General features: G+C 45.1%; 1 protein-coding gene across 1 annotated transcript; it reads left to right on the top strand.

The window, feature by feature from the left end:
- Nucleotides 1–8,005: 8,005 nt before the first annotated feature.
- TMEM158 (transmembrane protein 158) lies at nucleotides 8,006–9,376 on the top strand. The gene has a single exon (XM_077809284.1). It carries the CDS (start codon nucleotides 8,006–8,008, stop codon nucleotides 8,840–8,842), a length of 837 nt encoding a protein of 278 aa, XP_077665410.1. The 3' UTR covers nucleotides 8,843–9,376.
- The last annotated feature ends 5,320 nt before the right edge of the window (nucleotides 9,377–14,696 follow it).

Here is a 14,696-nt window from a genome sequence, read left to right as displayed (position 1 = left end):
TTCACCCATGCTGCAATGTATGAGTGGTGAAAGCTCCCAGTCAAATCTGTAAAGCCACTACTTCATGCTCCAAGTTTCTCCTCAAAATTCTCCTCTGCTGTAATGTATACAGCAAAATACAACCTGATAACAGATAGGCAGATGAAGAGCTTCACTCACCACTGCTGATCTACCTAAGACAGGGATAGTCCATTACTTTTGGTCAAGATCCAAATTTCTTGGTCAAGGTATAGTCAAGGTCCAAACTCCAGAGAAAATTAAGTAAACGAAAAGATTTCAGGGTCTGTACAAAAGCATTTTGCAGTCCAGATTTGGCCCATGGTCTACCTGTTGACTACCCTTGGCCTAAGAATTGCACACACATTGCCCTGGCTCCGGTGCCCCTCCCCTCCAAACTCTGACTTCCTGTTCATCTCATCTACATATCCCTTGTCTTTTGGACTGTAAGCTCTTTGGAGCAGGGACTGTCATTTATTATATGTTGGTATGGTTTGTACAGTGGGGCCCAATCTGGTAATGGCCTTCTTGTGCTACTGCAATATAAATGTTGATTCCTTTATGGTATTTGTATGTGTCCCGCCCATTACCACAGTATCTGAGCATCTCACAATCTTTTTAAATTTTTTATCTATGTATTTATCAAGTTTTAACCAGTTTACAAATCACTGTCATGTAAATATCAATAACCATTACAACAGTAAGCTTTTGTTTAGAGTAACATAATACAATAATGTAAACATCAGAGCTCTCTATTTAACAGGGTGTTACCATATTGTACCTCACAATCTTTAATGTATTTTCCACACAGCAGCTTTAGGAAGGGACATGCAATCATACACATATTACACATGGAGATCCAAGGCACAGAAAGACTAAGTCCTGGTCTACACTAGGACTTTAGGTCAAATTTAGCAGCGTTAAATCGATGTAAACCTGCACCTGTCCACACAATGAAGCCCTTTATTTCGACTTAAAGGGCTCTTAAAATCGATTTCCTTACTCCACCCCTGACAAGTGGATTAGCGCTTAAATCGGCCTTGCCGGGTCGAATTTGGGGTACTGTGGACACAATTCAACGGTATTGGCCTCCGGGAGCTATCCCAGAGTGCTCCATTGTGACTGCTCTGGACAGCACTCTCAACTCAGATGCACAATTGTCTGCCGTTGCTCTGACGCAGGGAGGGGCGACTGACGACATGGTTTACAGGGTTGGCTTACAGGGAGTTAAAATCAACAAAGGAGGTGGTTTTACATCAAGGAGTATTTCAGGCAGGACTTCACGGAGGGTTCCAATAAGAAATGGTGCACCTAAGTTATTGTTCTTATTGGAACAAGCAGGTTGGTCTGGCCTCTGATTGATACATGGCTAGATTTACCTCGCTGCACCTTCTCTGTGAGTGACTGCAGTGTGACCTACAGGAATGAGTCCCCTAGATGGGGGGCGGGGGAAGGAGTTGCAAATGAGTACAAAACAAATCTGGTCTATTTCTTGTTTTGATACACTCCATCTATCTTTTACATCTTTGGCTGGCAGCAGACGGTGCAGAAGGACTGCATGCCATCCACATCTCATCGCTGCTCGGCAGAAGATGATACAAGAGGACTGCTAGCAATCCGTATCACCTGCCTGCTCACCATAAGATGGTTCAATAGGACTGACTGCAGGACTAAAGAGAATGACCTGATCAAGTCACTCCAAATTTAGTCCCTGCGCCCATGTCTGCCCAGGCGCTCCTGATCGACCTCACAGAGGCGACCAGGAGCACCTCGGAGATGACGATGACAGCTACCAGTCCTACTGTACCATCTGCTGCCATAAGGCAATGGGTTGCTGCTGCTGTGTAGCAATGCAGTACCATGTCTGCCAGCACCCAGGAGACATACGGTGATGGTGAGCTGAGTGGGTTCCATGCTTGCCATGGTATGGTGTCTGCACGGGTAACCCAGGAAAAAAGGCACAAAACAATTGTCTGCCCTTTCTTTCATGGAGGGAGGGAGGGAAGGGGGGCCTGACAACATGTACCCAGAACCACCCGCAACAATGTTTTAGCCCCATCAGGCATTGGGATCTCAATCCAGAATTCCAATGGGCAGCGGAGACTGCGGGAACTGTGGGATAGCTACCCACAGTGCAACGCTCCGGAAGTCGACGCTTGCCTCGGTACTGTGGAAGCACTCCGCTGAGTTAATGCACTTAATGCACTTAGAGCATTTTCTGTGGGGACACACACACTCGAATATATAACACCGATTTCTAAAATCCCGACTTCTATAAATTCGATCTAATTTCGTAGTGTAGACATACCCTCAGTAACTGAGTCGCATAGAAAGCCTGCGGGACAACAGCCAATGAAGGTTTCCTGAGTCCCAGGAGAGCAGCCTAGCTCCGTGGCCATCCTTCCACTCTACTAGAGATAATAAATATTAATAATAATAAAGCCAAGCCCTAAAACTTTGTTTCAGAGCAGATTAGGAAAGGCATAATGGATCTGAAAAACTGAATGCTTTATAAGGTTTTTTCAAGTACATTGTTACAGTAAAAATGTTTAGATTTTCCAATGACATACTAATAAAACAATCATTAGGAAATGCAAGTTTATGTACAAATATTTACAGAACAATGTAACAGATAATTAAATTAGATGTTCTCTAATTCTAGTAGTTCACAGTAACAGTTCTGCTACACTAAACAATTATTGATATAGTCATCATATTTAACCTCTTTTCCTCCAAGAAAAGTTGTCAAAAGCATTTTAATCAAATAATTTCTGTCAAATCCATAGAGGTGGCAGATGAAAAAATAAGTAAAGGCTTTGGTATAATTACTATTGAAGAAATGTTATTGTTTGGCATCTCAATGGGCAATATAAAAAGATAATGCAGTTCCCTGGTCAATCAACAAAATATTGATAATCAACCATTGTCCATTAATTTCATTTTATTAAATCCATCTCTAAAATACCTCTCTATGATGCTCTCTTACCCACTAGCCAATCAAACCTTTCTTAGCAACATCTTGGAAAACTATATTTTCTCAGCTAGAAATAACCAGTTCTCTCAAAACAATACCAAAGCTTATTTCCTGCCTGGCTCTCACTCCTTTCACAGTACTGAATCTGCTCTTCTCAGTGGAGTCAACTACTCACTTCTTTCATTCAAGCCTGCCTCCTTCTCATCCTTCTTAGCCACGAAGTGATCTGCTTACAAGTGATACTGTTGACTGTAACATAACATCTTTCTTCAAAGTGTTTATCTGACAGTTCAGTGGAGATCAGGCACAATTTGGTGTCCTGATTTGCTCCTACTTCCTTTTTCTGTGATTGACAAGACAACTTTCCACAGCTAACCCTTTCCATGATGGTATGGCCCCGGACCTACTTTCCTATCTTATTTCCCACTGCCAATTACTTTCTACTCAATATATTCAGAAATGACATCCCACTACAGAAAAGCAACCCTTAACCAAGAAATGTCCTCCCCTCCATCTTCCTCCTCAGTGCAAATCTCAAGTCATATCCTTGGCTGGTGTAAATTGGCACAGCTTTATTAAAGGCAATGGAGCTATGTTGAACAACACTATCTGAGAATCCTCTCATATTGACTCCTAGGATTTAAACTTGAACCAAACTATTTATTGGCTTCTAGCATCCCCCATGTGAATCTGCCTGTGGTCAATAGGAGTCTCTCCATTAGCTATAACAGGAGACCAAAACAGCCAACACATGAAAAACAATCTTCACTGGTTCTCTGCTGAAGCACATATTCCTGGATCCATCTTATATGAACTTCCTTCTTTTGAGGTTTTCATAAATCCCAAATCAGATATCTTTCATTGACTACCAGTCCATTTCAGAGTCCAACATAGAATACACCTCCTTCTATGGCTGCTACATGGATTTGTTCACCTTTCTACCTCCTCAAACTCCATGCTCCTGCGAAGCAGATCCATTCAGTTGTTCTTTTCAAATCCTTTGTTAAGTGAGACCTAGATGGTTCATGCTGCTCGTAATGGGTGAAAGAACCTTTCCACCTGTAGGCTACTATTTCAAATGTAGCTCAAAACCGTAATAAGAGAAAGTTGTTACCATTTGGTGGAATGAGTTCAGTGGTCTCCAACCAGTTCCTAGTGAACATGTGTCCACATGTCAAAATATCACTGGCACTATCAATCTCAGCAGAGGCCAACTACTGCAAAGCCCCAGAGACTAAGCAACCTTCCTCCTAGCATGGGACATCCAGATCAGAGCTGAGAAATGTTGCAGGATAGCATAGGAAAACTTGCACTGCTGTTGCCAATGTTGTACCTGATACATGGATAGAGAGAGAACTTGTGTCCTCACAACTGACAATCCAGCACCTTCCATGAGTACTACATTTACAGTAACAAAAAGTTTATTCAAATCTCACTCCAAGATTTTAATTGTTGTCCTTCACCCTCATCCTAATAAACACTTTTTACCCCATGAGACTCCTAGTTTCCCACTGCTTCATTACTTTTCCTACAACTTGTCCATTACATTCCTCTTCAGACCTGCCCTAGCACATCCACAGATGCTACCTGTCTGAGATACAATAATCTATAGTACATATATTAATTTTATTTGTATCTATATAGTCTAATCTGTGTGGAAGCTGAGCATGTCCCTTCATTTCTCTGTGTCTCAACTGTCTCCTGTATAAAATGAGGGTCATGAAATCTCTTCTGTAGAGTGCTTTGAGATCAATGGATGAAAAACACTATATAAAAGCTAGGTATTGTTTTTAAGTGTGCTGTGATACTCTTTGTATGCTTGACTGGATACAGAGATTAATTGTATCTATCTATCTAGGTTCTTATGGTCCCTATCAACATAGGACATTATTGGTTAATAAGTGATCTGCCATACCTTTTCCCATCTTTGTCCTCATGTGTTGTCTCTCTATAAACAGCAACAAGTATAATACCTGCCTGCATTCCCAGCCTCAGACAAATTGTCATCTCTTATTTCTTTACTGTGATAGGTAGATACAATTTAAAATTCCTTTGGCAAGTTATCTTCCCTTTGAAAAAATTCACTCAGTTTCCCCCTTTTCCCTACACAAATCTCTCTAAACCTAGTAAACTGGTTTCTAGTAGCTCAGAGAGGAACTGGAGCACTGCCTGAGAACATCTGCCACCCTCTTCAGAAGATAACCTAACTTAAAAATTCAGGCTTATCCCCAATCCTTTATGCCAAAATGCTGATGTAATATAATTTGTTCTCATCACTGGTCAAACCATTTTGGCATTAAGTTATTTTGTCTATTATTGACTACATCACAGCTTTCTCCTCGCCTATTTGTTGGTGCTCACTGATAAAGTACAGCAGTGAAACTCCTATTAATACAGGTCTATGAGGCTGTAGATGTGACCAAGAAGAGCAAGATGTGCTATGCAAATGTTTACACAGAAACCTGTATAAGTGTATCTAAAATATATCAAAATATATTGAAAATAGGAGAAATTGAAATATATGGATTGAAAAACTTATTAAAACTAGAGAATCTAAACCAGATGTGAATTTTGTGGCATTTCAGAGCCAGACCTGGATCTGAACTTCATGCCTGGCACAGACCTCTACAATGAGCCAAACCAAAATCCTAGACCTAAACACACCATATACTTTGGACAAATTCAGGTCAGGACACAAATCCACTTTCAGAGTAGCAGCCATTACAGCTGTTAGTCTGTATTCGCAAAAAGAAAAGGAGTACTTGTGGCATCTTAGAGACTAACAAATTTATCTGAGCATAAGCTTTCGTGAGCTACAGCTCACTTGCACTGAGGTCCATCTCAAATTAAAACCAAGAAGATATTGGTTTTGTCTCGATAAGCTTAGGTGATGACTTCAGAGGAAAACCATATAGGGCCTGGTTCACTAGCCTTACTCGTGTTGCATTGTACCTTACTCAGCTGAGACTACTTCCAGAGTAAGCTACTTGATGTGAGTGAGAGGGTGAAGTCATTGTTATGCCCTTTTTTCTGTAAAATGGGGGTAGTATCAACCTCTCCTATTAGACTATAAGATCTTTGGGGCAGAGATCCATCATTTTGCTCTATGTTTGTACAGCACCTAGCACAATAGGGTCCTGGTCAATGACTAAGGTTCACAGGCACTATGATAATACAAATAAATAAATCAATCTCCCTCTCCAGGAGAACTTGCTGGAAAGAGGGTGGGGAAGGAAAGAGTGGGCAGTCATGCCTCTCCCTAGGGTGGTATAGTTCTGCCCCATCCCCAGTGCAGAGTGGTGGCTAAAGAATGCCACACCTGAGGCCCTATTGTTATTTTCCTTGTCCACTCCCTGTATCTATTCTTCCTATTATATCACTATCCATTTCTAAGGCTCTGTTAGCCTGGCAACGTTAAGCAGAGTGTCAAAACTAAAACTATGGTAACTGTCAAATTATAAAACAGCCTGAAGTACAAAATGACACCAAAATTATTATAAAGCTGCCTTTAAAAAATATAAATCTCACACTAACTTAATATAATTGTCAGTTTTATGTTTCTTGTAATTGTTTTCTTACTCAAATCTTTTATATAGGGATTAATTGTCCTCCAGCATATGACAGTGGATGAATCATTTATGAAAGTATATTCTCTCTCTCTAAATCAGAGCTGTGAAACTCCAACTGCCAGGCAAGGGCTAGGACTGGGTGATTCTTTCTTTCCAGGCTACTGGAACTCCCTCTTGTGAACAAAGTATGAGTTCCCTCTTTCACAACAAAGTAACTTAAAGAATTGGATAAAAAAAATAGCCAGGGGATTAGGCTTGACAGTTTCACAGCATTTCTACAGTGGTTTTTGTCTGTTTGTTTTTTTTTTGTTTGTTTTTTTGTTTTTACTTTCCCTTCTATAAAACCATAAGAAAGGAGCATCTGTAAAAGTCAGTTCTCAGATGAATGCTCTCGAAACACAACTCCTCAACCCCCCCCCCCCCAACCCCTGTGAGGGGGACATACAGTAGAAGAAGCTAAATAGGACAGGATAGCAAGCTGTGGAGTGGCAGTCTGGTCCCTTCATCTACGCATTTACTTTTCTCTTGGTGCCCATATAGGTATTTCTCATTGTAGTAACATTATTGGGGATATTTGGAGAAAAAGGCAATGTCCGGGGCCGCTGGAGGGAGCGGCGAATTCACACCCTGTTCTGCCTCAGGCACACTGGTCTGTGCCATCCTGCTTGCCCCAGGCCAAAGGAAGAGGGAGAGCAATGGCTCCCAGTTTTCACTGGAAGTGCAGATGCCGCTGCAGCTGCTGGGGGTATTGAGAAGGGCTTCAAAGCAGGGGGAGACAGCAGGACATTCGGGTGCCCCTTCTAAGAAAGCAGATCGGCCCAGATATGCACTTAGAAGGCTCCGAATCAGGGACACAAGAAATATACCTGTGCCGTGTAAGAAGCGGTAAGCCCCGGGAACCGGATTACGGCGGGGCGGGTAACCCGCTCCGAGATCCCAGCCTCCTGAGTGCACTCTGGAAATCACGCCCGGCCGGCGCCAAGACGTGGCCGCGCTCCAGGCGCTGCGCGGGCTGCAGGGAGTCGCCCTGTGGGGGCAGGTGTCCTGGTGTGTGTGTGTGTGGGGGTGCCCTGCCCCAAGCAGCAGGGAGGAAGCTGGGCGCGGGGGGGGGGAGCCCCTGACAGTGCGGGAGAGGGGACACGGTTGGGAGGCAGACCGCTACTGGGTGGGGGGGGGTCCCTACGTCGGCGGTGCGAGGGGTGCCTATGCTGGGGGGCTGCCGGGGAGTCCCGCAGAGCGCCTGAGCCGAGCAGGGCTCCCGCCCGGCCGCTCCTCCCGGCGGGGCTGAGCAGGGGGCGGAGGCGGGCTGCCGAGCTGCTGCCGTCACGCGCGCCTTTTCCCTCAGCCCTTCGCCGAGCAGCCGCGGCGGCCCCAGCCCGGCTCCCACGCCCTCCCCAGCCGGGTGGCGGGCGGCAGCGCCATGCAGCCTCCACCCCCTCCTCCTCGCCGGCTCTGAGTCCATGCCATGCTGCTGCCGCCGCTCCTGCCGGCGCTGCTGGCCGCCTGCCTGCCCCCCTGCCAGGGCTGGAGCCCCGCCGCGGCCGGCGGGGGGCAGGAGGAGCCCGAGCTCTTGCTGCCCCCCATCAACTCCTCCTCGCGCTCCCTGGCCAGCCTGGAGCGCGACCTGCGCGGGATGGGCGGGCAGGCTGAGGCGGGCAGCCCCAGCCGGGAGCCGCCTCCTGCCGCCGCCGCCGCCGGCCCGCAGCCGCCCCAGCCCCCCGAGGAGGCGCCCTGCAACATCAGCGTGCAGCGGCAGATGCTGAGCTCGCTGCTGGTGCGCTGGAGCCGCCCGCTCGGCATCCCGTGCGACCTGCTGCTCTTCTCCACCAACGGCCACGGGCGGGCCTTCTTCTCCGCCGCCTTCCACCGCGTGGGGCCGCCGCTGCTCATCGAGCACCTGGGGCTGGCGGCGGGGGGAGCCCAGCAGGACCTGCGCCTCTGCGTGGGCTGCAGCTGGGTGCGGGGGCGCAGGGTCGGGCGGCTCCGGGCAGCGGCCGCCGCCGCCGCCGCCGCCTCCTCCTCGCTGTCCGAGCCCGGCCAGTACTGGCTGCAGGGGGAGCCGCTGAATTTCTGCTGCCTGGATTTCAGCCTGGAGGAGCTGAAGGGGGAGCCGGGCTGGCGGCTGAACCGCAAGCCCATCGAGTCCACCCTGGTGGCTTGTTTCATGACTCTCGTCATCATCGTGTGGAGCGTGGCCGCCCTCATCTGGCCGGTGCCCATCATCGCCGGCTTCCTGCCCAACGGCATGGAGCAGCGGAGAAGCACCGCGGTGGCTGCGAGCGCCACCGCCGCTGGCAAATAACCCCCCCTGCCCGCTCCGCGACGCTCCGCTCCGCTGGGGCCGCCCTCCTCCGTTTGCTGTGCGATCTGCTCCCGAGACTGGGGCGGACGCTGGTGGACTCGCATCCCCTCCCCGCGCGCTCTTTGTAAACGCTTCCCCCTGGGTTGGTGTGTGGGGGTGTGTGTGGAGCACTTTAAAGCCTTGCCCAGGTTTCTTGGTGTCCAGTGCAGGCGAGTGTGGCGGTTTGCGGAGCATTGCTCCCTCCTCAGTAGTCAAAGGGATTTTGTTTTCTTTTCGTGTGCCCAAGATTCATAGCAGAAAACGACCAAATCCTGTGTATTTGTTTTCTATATTTAATAGCCGTTTTAAATGGACGTTTTAGTAAAAAACAAAAACAAAAAAACACCCCCAAACAAACGAAAAACCCTGTTCAACTGCAGTTGTTTTTAGTCAGAGTAGCTATTTGTATATGAACCAATTTGTCTTAGCAGTTTTATTTATATCAGAAGAATCTTTTCTGGCAGGATTTAAAACTGATATATTGTTATTGCTGAAACTGAACTTTAATGAAACTTTTACAGTGTATTTCCCATTTCAGATAATGTGTATTTAATATTGTAGTTCTGCGTTACTTGGCTTTTAATACAGAGATTTTCTTTCTGGAAGTCATGCTTAGCCTGTTGTTGCTCTGTTTCTCCCAGAATGGGAAAGAAGGGTTCTGCAAAATTCCCAGCTCTCCTAAATGATCGTGAAGACCATCAGTAGAAATTAGGGTATGTTACACGTGTTATTAGAGGAAGTGGATGGATGGTCACCCCAAAACTTTTTCTACACAGTGTTTGCCCATCTTTCAGAATACAAATAATGGGATCCTGTTCCCATTGGAATTAATCTTCAAAACTTCCACTTATTTCAAGATAAGAATAAATGGTCTAGATCCTCACCAGCATAGCTCCATTAACTTCTTTGGAGCTATGCCCATTTACACTTTCCTTAGGGTCTGTTGACTTCAACAGAGCTAGACAAGTACATACCATCTGAGGATCTGGCCCACTATTTCTACTGTATTGAAAACAGCTGGAAAACAATTCTCTGTGACTCCAACAAAGTGTGTGCCTCAAAGCAAGTTCAAATACACTTGCAGAAGGAATTGTAATATAATACTTCTTTGTTATTATCTTCAGTATATTTTGATATATTAGTCTTAAAGGGTTATGGTCAGGTTGTTTAGGCCCCAAATTTAGGGGTTAGGTGAGGAAGAAATTATAAACCTAGAGTCAGATTTTGATTGGCACCCTGTGTAAAGGGAGAGAGATTCTATAAGAAACCTCCTTTCTTGTGTCCCCTGTACAGCCACAACTGATTTCTCTGAAATTTCACATGCCTGAAAACCTCAGTGTAAATTAAGGAATGATTCTTTGAACTCTTTAGCTCTATAAGGGACCATATCCTGTTTGCCTTACCCAAATGAATCATCCAGCTGAAGTCAATGAGACCAGTTGTGGGAATAAAGTGAACAAGACCTGTGATAAGATTTCTAACTTTTTTTGCCAGTGTCAGCATCTTTGATTTCTAGGCACATATGAGCTCACTCTGATGGCTAATTTAACATGGCATGAGCATTTTTGTTTAATTATTCTAGGGTTTATGTAGATGAGAGGATAAGGCAACTCATATTGGCATGAAAAGTTTGAAGGGGTTAAATAGTGTTAGGATTCTTTTTTTTTTTTTTTTACTTTTTTAAACAAGTAAAGGACAACATTAATAAAAGAAATATATGCAATATTTTATACCATATGAAATCTAATGGAAGAGAATGCAGAGGTAAACAAGCTGCTGAGTATACCGCATGAAACAGATAAAATAAATAAAGGATATATTTAAAAATCTTATATTTTAGGGGTTTATCCTGCAGCTCTTACTCAGACAATAGGTCCATTGAGATCAATGGAACCTTATTTTAACAAATATAGGCTCCATTCACTATGGAAAATGTTCATGTTACCTAGTGATCTGTAACATTTTTTCCTGTGTAGGTAGTTCACTGAATCCTACCTTTCTGTTCTTGATGTGAGAAATACATTTCCATTTCTGTTTTGTATAGATTATTTTTTTCAGAAATGAGAAATGCACACAAAAGCAAATATTTGCCTTCTGTACCTTTGATACCCTGTGTGACTCATAAACCTCCTAAAATATAAACACAGGGGCCCCGGGAGAATATAGCATCTAGTTACAAATGAAGTCATGTCAATATCCTCCCAAATACGTCTAAGTGCTATAAAGCCTGTACATATATAATAAAATATCTAGTGAAGATTTACAGTGCCAGCAAGGCATTATTGTTAATAACAACAGTGCACATGTAGGCAGAGAGGGCTAATAACCTTGGGTTGAACTAATGGGTTGATTCTGCAAAATACTGAGTATTCTTTTTCTGATCCAGCAAAGCGTTTGAGCATGTTTAAATTTAAGATCTTTATGGGCCTGATTCTCTTCTCACACCAGTTTCACCAGCAAAGCTCCATAGATTTCATCTGAATTTCACCAATTTAAGCAAAAGGAGAATTGGGCCTTATGAAATTGCCATTTTTAACAATTCTTCTTTTAACTGTGATGCCTACAGAAACATATCAGGAATGACTAAAAAGTTAATACAAAATAGATATACAGACTATAAAGTTAAGGGTGAGTTCCCTAGCTCATACCACAATCTACTTGAATGCAAATTTTATGTACATGCAGCTCTAATTATCATATGTTTTGCTGCATCAATAAACAAGTGAGAAGATGGAGAAGGAGAAGAATTTGCTTTCATTCTACCATACACCTCAACATAAGTAGGGCACTTGTTAATATAACTTGTTATAGAGTGAGATGTTAGAATGGATGGATCATGTGAAATCAGAAAAGGACAAATCCTGAGCACAAATGAATTTGTTGTGCTCTAGAAAGATCTGTCTCAGACCAAGGAGACAAGGAGCTCTTTGCAGACAGTGTGGGCTTCTCCTTGGGTTGCAGTAACCTCTGTGGCTAAGCATGCTCCATTCACAGAGGGGGAATAGCCAGTGGAACTGCATTGTGGGAGATCCATCAGCATTGTCTCTGGACCCTAAAACTCCCCTGGGATGCAGGGACTTTCTGGAGAGCCAAGTTGCATGGGACACAGAACATATATACCCATTTTACAGACCTCCAGTTCCTGTCCATTGCACCAAAGTCCTTCCATGCCCATAGAGATGGAGGCAAGATTTGTCCCCCAAAGAATAAAACTTCAAAGCTTGGTATGGTCTGGGCAATACCCAAGATTCTCCGTCATCTTTGGTCCCAAGTAAATAGTAAAGTAGTTGATTCTTGGATTTTAAGACAGCAGTGATCATTATGATGAGATAGCCTCCTACATAACACAGCAATAGAAGTTCATGCATCTATCCCAATGGTAGCAACGATAGTGCTCTCTTCTAACTTGGTTCAAGACACTACTATGATTCTCAGTAACTAAGGATGCAGTCCTTTAGTTCTCATTTAGGCATTGCTTTCATCAATGTCGATGGGAATTTTGTCTAAGTAAATATGGAAGCATCAGACCCAAATAAACTGATAAATGTCTTTAATAATCTGGATCATCAGCTAGTTTTGGATTTTAACTATATACAGAGCCGGTGTCTATGTTTTTTCCTCTTTCACTAGCAGTGTAATTTTTTCATTTCTTTTCAAGGGATGAGTCTAAGCCATATTACCGCCTGTCTGGATTTGTTTTTAAAACCAGTTGTTATCAGGGACAGCACAAGATGAGGATTAGTAGCCCAAATATAATTATTATTATTCTCAGTGATTCCTATATGAGGCCTTGTTTTGTGTAATAAGAAGTTAAAGCGGGGTGGGAGGGGAGGTGCGGGGCAGGAAAGGATGATGAAAAGACAAAAAAAAGGTCAGTTATTTTTTCTCTGTCAAATATTTTGTAAATCTGGTTCTCTTATAAATTATACTTAGTTTATTCTAGTATTTGTTTGCTGGAAAGCAAGGATTAACGTTGGAGCATTGGAATGGAGGTAAATCTTTGTTTCTTTATATTTGATGCGAGTTTATTATCTATTATTTTTGGTTCCTAGAACCAACAAATTCTTTCCCTAAAAAGATTTAGCATTAGCGGTTAGTATACTTATTTAGGGTATATGCTCAGTGCTAGACTAGTAAATTGTTGGTTCAGGTCTAGCATAAAGGGTTGGTTTTATATATATTTTTAAAATTGTTTATTTATGCTTTATAAGAATAGTAGCAGGTAGGTACACAGTTTTTAGAAATGACATTATTATAGACAGGTAAGATTCTCTGTTACTTAGTGCAGAGTATTTCAACATAATAAGAATATACATGGGTAATTGGGGCACTATTATTAAATAAAAATGTATAGGGTTATTTGGAGCGTTATTATTATATATTAATAGGTCAGCAGTAGTCAGTGTAGTCTTTTTTAATACACCCATAAGTACATAGGTTTTGGGACAAAATTGTTGTACTCAGATAAATATACAGGTGTTATTTATTCAGAATCCAGTTCAGTAACTCTTACATTCATTAAAAAGAAAAGGAGTACTTGTGGCACCTTAGAGACTAACAAATTTATTTGAGCATAAGCTTTCATGAGCTACAGTTCACTTCATCGGATGCATTCAGTGGAAAATACAGTGGGGAGATTTATATACATAGAGAACATGAAACAATGGGTGTTACCATACACACTGTAACGAGAGTGATCAGGTAAGGTCAGCTATTACCAGCAGGAGGTTTTTTCCTACAAAAGGTTCCCCCCCCACCCCCGCTGGTAATAGTTCACCTTAGGGGTGATAGCACCTACCAGCAGCTCCCCGCCCCACCCCCAGCTCACCTCCTCTCCACCTCCTCCCCTGAATGTGCCGCCCCCCCCACCCAGGCTTCCCGCGAATCAGCTGTTCGCGCGGGAAGCCGGGGCAGGCAGAGAAGCAAGCCGCGGCTTCCCGCTCAGGCCCAGGGAGGCAGAACGGAGGTGAGCTCGAGCGGTGGGGGGGGGGGGGGGGAGGAGGGCTGCCCGTGCCGCAGCAGGTAACCGGGGGGAGGGAGGGGCGCGGGCATGCAGGGGAACCTCTCCCTGCCCCAGCTCATCTCCGCCACCCTCGGCCTGAGCGGGAAGCCGTGGCCTGCTTCTCAGTCCTCCCCGGCTTCCTGCCAAACAGCTGATTCACGGGAAGCAGGGGGGGCAGAGGCTGAGAAGCAGAGCAGGGCGGTGCATTCAGGGGAGGAGGCAGAGCAGAGGTGAGGTTAGCTGGGGCGGGGAGCTGCCGGTGGGGGCTCTGCACCCACCAGTTTTCCCCATGGGTGCTCCAGCCCCGGAGCACCCAGGGAGTCGGTGCCTAAGGCGCTACTTTTGATGTGATCAGTGGGGGAGCAGGCGCCTCTACTCCCCCCCTAGCTACGCTCCTCCACCCCTAGGAGCCAGAGGGACCTGCCGGATGCTTCCTGGGAGCTGCCCTAGGTAAGCACCGCCGGGACTCCCCACCTCGCCCCCTGGCAGGTGCCTCTGGCTCTTAGGGGTGGGGTGGGCACCCACTGCAGTGGCCCATGAGACCCTCCTGCCCAGTTCTGGGGGAAGTCAGGGGACAGGGGAGGGGGTGGATGGGACAGGGGTCCTGGGGGGGGTGAAACACGGGTGAGGGGTTGGATGGGACAGGAGTCCTGGGGGGTGGGGGTGGGCAACGACCCCCTCGTGGGGTGAGGAGGGAACCCGTTGTTAAGATTTTGGCAGCTCATCACTGGATATATATATACACACAGAGAACATGAAACAATGGTTATTATATTATAACACCCATTGTTTCATGTTCTCTGTGTGTATATA

The sequence above is a fragment of the Eretmochelys imbricata genome, chromosome 2, assembly GCF_965152235.1.
Source record: "Eretmochelys imbricata isolate rEreImb1 chromosome 2, rEreImb1.hap1, whole genome shotgun sequence".
NCBI classification, from domain to species: domain Eukaryota; kingdom Metazoa; phylum Chordata; order Testudines; family Cheloniidae; genus Eretmochelys; species Eretmochelys imbricata.
The sequence above is the reverse complement of the archived record's forward strand: the minus strand, read 5'-3'. Positions and strand labels throughout refer to the sequence as shown.